At 36.6% G+C, this 7,500-nt stretch overlaps 1 protein-coding gene across 1 annotated transcript in view; it reads left to right on the top strand.

Annotated features, from left to right (window-relative positions):
• LOC113809507 (uncharacterized) overlaps positions 1–7,500 on the top strand; it is a 10,237-nt gene that overhangs the window by 2,509 nt on the left and 228 nt on the right. Inside the window, exons 4-11 of the mRNA XM_027361125.2 lie at positions 346–484; positions 1,065–1,199; positions 1,660–1,833; positions 2,452–2,581; positions 3,776–3,888; positions 4,185–4,351; positions 4,645–5,059; positions 5,333–7,500. The exon at positions 5,333–7,500 is cut by the window's right edge and continues 228 nt beyond it. Coding sequence (XP_027216926.1) covers positions 346–484; positions 1,065–1,199; positions 1,660–1,833; positions 2,452–2,581; positions 3,776–3,888; positions 4,185–4,351; positions 4,645–5,059; positions 5,333–5,501 — 1,442 coding nt within the window. The 3' untranslated portion in view covers positions 5,502–7,500. The remainder of the gene's footprint in view (positions 1–345; positions 485–1,064; positions 1,200–1,659; positions 1,834–2,451; positions 2,582–3,775; positions 3,889–4,184; positions 4,352–4,644; positions 5,060–5,332) is intronic.

Raw genomic sequence — 7,500 nt, 5'->3', positions numbered from 1 at the left:
AATGTATATTTGTTTTGTGGTTGAGTTGTGTTAGGTATGTTTTTTATGAATCATAGTGGAATAAATTCTCAAAGTCTTTGTGGTGGTTATGTTCAGAAAAAGTTGCATTTTTGTGGTATTCTCTCCTATATCTACTTGTCAGAAATATAAATATTTGATGATAGGAAGATTTTAAGATTTAAAGAGAGCAAGGGTAAAAATAAATGTTCAATGTTAACTAGAAAACTGATCGCAAAGATTAATTTATCACTCAGCCTAGATGTGACAATTTGTGGAAGGTTCCTCAGTAATGTTGCATTAGTGTTATATTCATCACATTGAAATACCATTTCTTTTATGGCACAGGTGAGACTGCAGTTCATGTTGCTTGTTGTCGAGGCTTCCTGAACGTGGTGGTCACGCTGTTCAAGCATGGAGGTGACCCCATGATTTTGGATAGCGCCGGGAGAGTTGCGGTACATTGTGCAGCCATTGCTGGATCCCTGTAAGCCAGACTTTTGGTTTTGTAATGTGTCTTCTAGATATTATGTTTCTTTTGGTGAAATTAAGTAACTGTGAATAAGATTGCTCATGAGTGACTATTAGATTGCAGATTTTTTTTGTTTTTATTAATATTATTTTATTTGTGTTATTAGCATATAGTACATAGACTTTCGAAAAAGAAGTATTTTAAGATCACTTAAGAAATCATTTGAAGGTTATATGGGGCTTACATTTTACTCTCTGCTTCTAGTAATGAGGTGTAGAATAAGATATGTAACTGCTATGCAACAGATTTGATAGATTGTTTGCCTGTTGATAGTGATGCATTCCTGATAAGAAAGAACAGGATCAGTAAGTTATGATTATTGAAACTTGAGGACTTAGCCTATAGTTAAACCATTTACCTTTAAATTGTCTGGGGATATTCTTGTAATAGTTAAAGGTTTGTTTCAGAACACTACAGGTTTGTTATAGGTTTCTTTAAGAACAGTACAGATATGGGAACACCATCTGTGCTTTATTCTTTCAACATCTAGCACATTTATTTTCTCGTCATTATTACTTACTTATTCTTCCAACAGGTTGTTAATACAGTATTTAGCTGAAGTGTGTGAGGTTAACCTTGAGGCTGAGGACGCCCGTGGCTGCACCCCGTTGCACATTGCAGCCGCCTGTGGTCATCTGGATCTTGTGCAATATCTTGTGAATAAGAAAAAGTAAGTTCGTTTTTGTATCTTTGCTTATTGTGGGTGTTTCTGTGCCCTTAGTTATTTATTTTTAAAAGCTTAATATGTAATTTTATTTGAAGGTCTTACCCAGTAGTTTTGATAAAGAATGATGTAAGATATGTTTATACATTCATTATATAAGATTTTTATGTATGTATGTGATTGAAAGAGTTTGCATATGGAGAATTTTAAATTGGATAATACCATTTGTCAGAGATCGCTCAAAATAGTGCTTCTTTTGAATCAACATGTCACTAAGCTGCATTACTAAAAAATGTCTTAATTTGATATATTTTTTAAACAACCAAATTTATATTACTAAAGCCCATATAGATTAAGACCTACTTGTATATATATCTATCTTTTTGAAGCTATTTTGTTCTCATTGTGTTTAAGATATACTTTTCTAGCTTGCTGCGTTATCACTTCTACCATTTTTACCAAACAGAGTGAATCGTACAAAAGTGGACAGTGAGGGTAACAGCGTGTTGCATGCCGGAGCTGCAGGCGGGGTGTCGGGAGTGTGCTGGGCGATCACATACCCAGGTGCTGAAAGCCTCCTTACAACTCACAATGCTGCTGGTCTTACGCCTACTCAGGTTGCGCAGGCCTCGCTCTCTGTGTAAGTGTTTTTTTTTCCTTGTATTTTTTTTATTTTTTTTATTTTTTGGTGTTAAGTCATATGACATTTTTGATTTTCCTTTCTCATTTCTTTTAATTTATTGATTTATTTTACTGTTATCATGTATGTTTAACAATTAATCAAACAGTAAAGGACGGCAGTGTCAGATCTTCATGTGCACTTGATGAGGAAAAACACTTTTTTCCTCTCTACTTTTAGCACATTTGTTCGGTTCAAAATAGTTCCAGTTTTAGTATTTGTAATATGGACACTTTAAGCACTTGTTTTATTCAGCTTTCACAAGATCAGAGGAAAAAAAAATTATATTTTGTGATTGAATGGTTCAATAATTTGTATATTTGAACCAGTCTTAAGCTGAAAAAAGTAATCCTTTCAGTGGTACATTTTATTTGTCTGTTTAGTTCATTTTTATCTTCGAGTTTTGTATTTTGTATGATGAATGTTACTTATCCTTTTCCTCTATGTGTAAATAGGAAAAAAATGAAAAAAAATCATCGCATAGAAAAAAGAAAAGAAATAAAACCTCAACATCCTAAATATTCAGATATTTTTTTTTTTTTGAAAGATCGGTTACTAGCCTGCGCTCTATTCCCTTAGCTCCCCAGACTGCCGCAAGTGGCTGGAGAAGTGGACACACCAGTACTCTCGAAGCGGAGCGGTTGAGTCCCCTCGCTGGCCCTGGCTCATACAGCTGTTAACCCCCGTGACCTTGTTCTATATTGGCATTGTAAGTGTTAGAGGGAGAAGGAGAAGGAGGGGGAGGAAATAGAGAGAGTGAGGAGGAGGAGAGAGGCTGAGATTGGGGTGAGGGTGTGGGTGAGGGTGAGAGTGAGGGTGAGGGTGAAGATGAGGGTGAGGGTGAAGGTGAGAGTGAGAGTGAGAGTGAGGGTGAGAGTGAGAGTGAGAGTGTGAGTGTGAGTGTGAGTGTGAGTGTGAGTGTGAGTGTGCGTGTGCGTGTGCGTGTGCGTGTGCGTGTGCGTGTGAGTGTGAGTGTGAGTGTGAGTGTGAGAGTGAGAGTGAGAGTGAGAGTGAGAGTGAGAGTGAGAGTGAGAGTGAGAGTGAGGGTGAGGGTGAGAGTGAGAGTGAGAGTGAGGGTGAGAGTGAGGGTGAGGGTGAGACTGAGACTGAGACTGAGACTGAGACTGAGACTGAGACTGAGACTGAGACTGAGACTGAGACTGAGACTGAGACTGAGACTGAGACTGAGACTGAGACTGAGACTGAGACTGAGACTGAGACTGAGAATGAGAATGAGAATGAGAATGAGAATGAGAGTGAGAGTGAGAGTGAGAGTGAGAGTGAGAGAGAGAGTGAGAGTGAGAGTGAGAGTGAGGGTGAGGGTGAGGGTGAGGGTGAGGGTGAGGGTGAGGGTGAGGGTGAGAGTGTGTAAATGTGGGTGTCGGTATGAGAATGAATCTTGTTTTATGTTGACATTGGGATTATTTAAAGAAAAGAAGAGAAAGAGAGAGGGAGAGGAGAGGGGGAGTGGGGGAAAGAGAGATAAAGAAAGTTGAGAGGGAAGGGCGAAAGGAAGGGAATAAGGGTGAGGGAAGAGAAATGTGGAAATAGCAGAAAGATATAAAGAAGGGAGAATGGAAGGGGAAGAAAGTGAGGGGAGAGGAGAAAAGGTAGAAAGGAAGAAGGGAGAAGGAGACCATTACATTTTGAAATTTCAGTTTGATAATATCAGTATAAAAAGTGTACACTTAGATTTAGAGAAAATATTCATGGAAAAGAAAAGCTTGTGTAATATGGACATATTACAGTTATCTAAATTCATCATAAGCACAGAAACCCCATTTTTGCTTTGCTGAAAACTAGTGCATAGAATCTTTCCTTTTTAAGTATTATAGCAAAATTTTGAATAATGATATCAAAACCAAAATTGGTACATTTCAATGATTTTCAATTTTCTTTTCAGATTCTGTCTGTCCTGGCAATGCCCCATCACCAGTGGATGGTCGGAGCCCCGGTGTTCATTGTGGCTCTGACGGTGATGGCCAGACAGCAACACCGCATGAAGCATCCAGTTAGGTGAGTGGCGAAGGCGAATGTGGTTTGGGATTTTTGTGTTTGATTTTACAGTGTTAGTTCAGAAGAATTATTTCACTGTGTGGTAGTGATGGGTGGGAAAGGATACAAGTTTGAATTCATGGTCACTAAATCAGGAGGAATGTCACTTTAAAATATTTTTTCTCTCAAAGAAAGTATTTGTTTCAGCATTTAAGAAAAGAGGTTGAATTCTTGTATGTATATTTATTTATTTATTTTGTTTATATTTAGAGGCTGTGTATTGTAATTATATAAATTAATTTTTTTTTCCCCAATAGATGGCCAAACCCCATATACCTTGGAGCATATGGAGGAGGACTCTTTTCTACAATTGCGTGCTACATCATCTCAGTGGAAGCTTACCGGCATGAATATCTCATTGTATCGCTTGTGATGTGGATTGTGGCCGGCTTTCATATAGGACTCTTTTACAAACTGATAACAGGTCTGTTTTGTGTGATGTGTATTGTAGAAACGTGGCTTGATGGCTTGAGATTTATATTAATCACTGATTAGTTTGATACATATTCAAAGTGAATCTTTTTGGTAATGAGTGTAAAATAAAGATTGGAGTGTAGGAAGAGAGGCCAAGATGCTAGCTTTGATTGTTATCATAAGCTCTGGCATTATTGTGCAAGGTATTTAGGCTTTCTATATAATTCTTAACCACATTACCAAGCCTTCAGGAAATGTCAGTATTTTATACAATTACAACCACAGTGTAACCTTACCTTGCAGGTGATCCAGGTATAGTACGTGCTGAAGGGCCACTTCAGGAGGTGCTAAGAGGTGTGGGTGAAGGAGTGGTCCGGGGCTACTGCTCGGAGTGCCAGCTCGCCATGCCCCCTCTCTCGCATCATTGCCGCCTGTGCGTCAAGTGCCACCATCAGATGGACCACCACTGCCTGTTCCTCAATACTTGCATTGCGTCCAACAACCACTGGCACTTTGTTGTGTTCGTGATGACAAATCTCTTGCTGATGGTGGGGTTCGTGCATGGGGCGTTCATTGCCACCATGCCCAAAACAGATGAAGGAGACTGGGTAGAGAGGCTGTTAGCGCATATTTTATATCTCCTGAATGAAAATGTGTGGGCCCTGCTAATGATAATATGCAATGTTGTCTCCTTCGTATGGGGCTTCCATCTTTTAAAGTGAGTATTCTTTTATATTTTGTTTTTGTTTTGATGTGTGTCCGATGTCATTTGAATTTGTTATTTCAGAATATGCATATACATATTTTGCCTTTGCTACATCAACTTGGGCTGCTAAAAGTGGCAAATTTTCCTTCAATGAACCTTAGGCATTTGAAAAGTCAAATGGTATAATAATTACTTTGTAGATAGGTAATCATGCTTGTTCTATTCATGTACTTATTTCTTTTAGGAAGAAAATAGATATATAGATATTTTTCATTGATATTACAGAGGCCAGTTCAAAGTCATTGGGTCTCAACAAACAACACTATGCCGCCTAAAGCTTGGAACCCCTTTGGCCAAACTGACGATGAAGGAGAGGATGAAGAACGTGTGGAGTTTCCTTGTTCGCGGCAGAGTTCCGTTAAGCAATCAGACTCATTACTTCAACCAAGTCTAGCTCTCGGGTGTTACGTAGTAGTTTTATTTTGACATGTCATGTTTTTTTTCTTTGTCTTTTCTCTATAGCACAATGCTCGTTTTAGAATTATGTCAGGGCAGCCAAGATGAAAGTCCTCCTTCCTTATAAACTCTGTGTGTGTTTTACCTGATTATTTTCTTGAATTCTTACTCAAACTGTGTCGTATCAAAAACATGGCTCGGATTTGTAATGCATGCTGAGCCACTTCTGCTTTATGTATGTTGCATTATGTGTATTTCATTCATAGCTCACATGTGTATTGTAGTTTCATTTAGTTGTTTAGTGCTTGTGTTATTCAGTTGTCTTAAAATCATATACCAAGTGATGTGTTGTAAGTCACTCTCAAACTATATTGTCCACAATTTTTTTCAAATGTTTGCTGAACCGGTTGCACCTGAATAATTTGCTGTGATAAATGAGCCAGGTAGTAATTTTAGATGGAGGAGAAAAAAAGATGTCCTGGGATAAGTTATGTGAAAAAAACACATTCAAATTCTTGCTAATGATTTGCTCTACTGAACATTTTTTTTTCTATTCTGTATTCATTCAGCTTTTAGTTTTAAAGAATTTTATATCTAAACATTATATGATATCATTTGTAACATACTTCAGGGAAACTAGTTATGTTTCCAAATGAACCCAGTTCTTTTACTCTGAAAAGTCATTTAAAGGGGACCCAGTTATTAATATAAGTATTTGCATTATGTTACCAAAGGAAGTTTGCTTCTTGTGAAGTTAATGATGCCGAGGGAGGGAGTGTAAAGACTTGCTGCCTTTTTGTAGAACAAGACATTCCAGAAAAAAGTGTTTCTTTACAGATTTATTCTTACAACAGAGATAACAAAATATTTACAAGTATTTTTACTGAATGTATAATTTTGTCAATAAATTTAGATATTCTTTTGTAATGAAAAGGCAGTTCCCTTGTCTAAATATCATCAGAAAAATGCATAAATCATCAAAAAGATTTTGATTATATTACTAGCTTTGTAATAAAGATGATAAAAACATGAAATTTTAGTACGTGAAAAGAGGAGTTACAATTTTATCAGATATTTTGATAGGTGTCTATGAAAGTCATAGAATTTTAAGGTACTATTTTCCAATTTTGTGAAGGCCAGGATGAAGGAGAGCTAGCATTATGTTTTATTTTAGGTGTTTTTAAAAATGCCAAATGGACATTACATTGTTTTTTATCTTAATTTCTTCTCCTTTCTGTAATTTTGTTTTTGTTTTTCCTAGCTGTAGAAAAATTTGTTCGCTAGTTTTGATTAATAGTTATACAGCAAGACATTGAATGAATAGTTTTTTGTCTTTTTTGACTGTATTTTAAACATGTAAATTCCAGAGCTTGTGTGCAAATACATAACATTTTTAAATTAGCCCACAATTATTTTATTCCTTAGTTTATGGATTTTATTTTTGAAAAGCTCTGACACGTGATAGCAAAATAAAATTAAAGTAATTAGGTATTTTTTTAGAACAGTTTATTGATTTCTGGAAACATGAAACAGGTGGTAAAAAAATAAATGAAATACCGGTGACAAAACTACATCACATCTGTAATCGGTATTGTTCATGTGCCGACAGACAGGAATGATCTCCTTCGACAGAACCGGTGGCATATTGTGCTTGAGACAAATGAGAAACACCATCAGTTTTGGAGGTTTCTATTGGTTAAATCTACGAACCTTGACTCCAGCACCTTCAGATGTATTGTGAATCATGTACACATCACTGGAAAACAAATGATGAGGTTATAATTACATCTGCATTGATTTATTTTCATTGGCAGTAAAGTAAAAAAGTTGATTTTACAAATATTTTTACACATCGAAAACCAGTTGTATCGAATTAGCTGCGGTGGGGAAAAAAGTCAATTTCTCTATTACTTCATATTTTTGGAAATTGGGAAAAACAAGTGTGGCAGATCCATAAACCAAGGAATAAAATAATTGTCACCTTATTTATTTAAATA

This window comes from Penaeus vannamei, chromosome 27, assembly GCF_042767895.1.
Source record: "Penaeus vannamei isolate JL-2024 chromosome 27, ASM4276789v1, whole genome shotgun sequence".
NCBI classification, from domain to species: Eukaryota; Metazoa; Arthropoda; class Malacostraca; order Decapoda; family Penaeidae; genus Penaeus; species Penaeus vannamei.
This window is presented reverse-complemented; position numbering and strand designations above follow the sequence as displayed.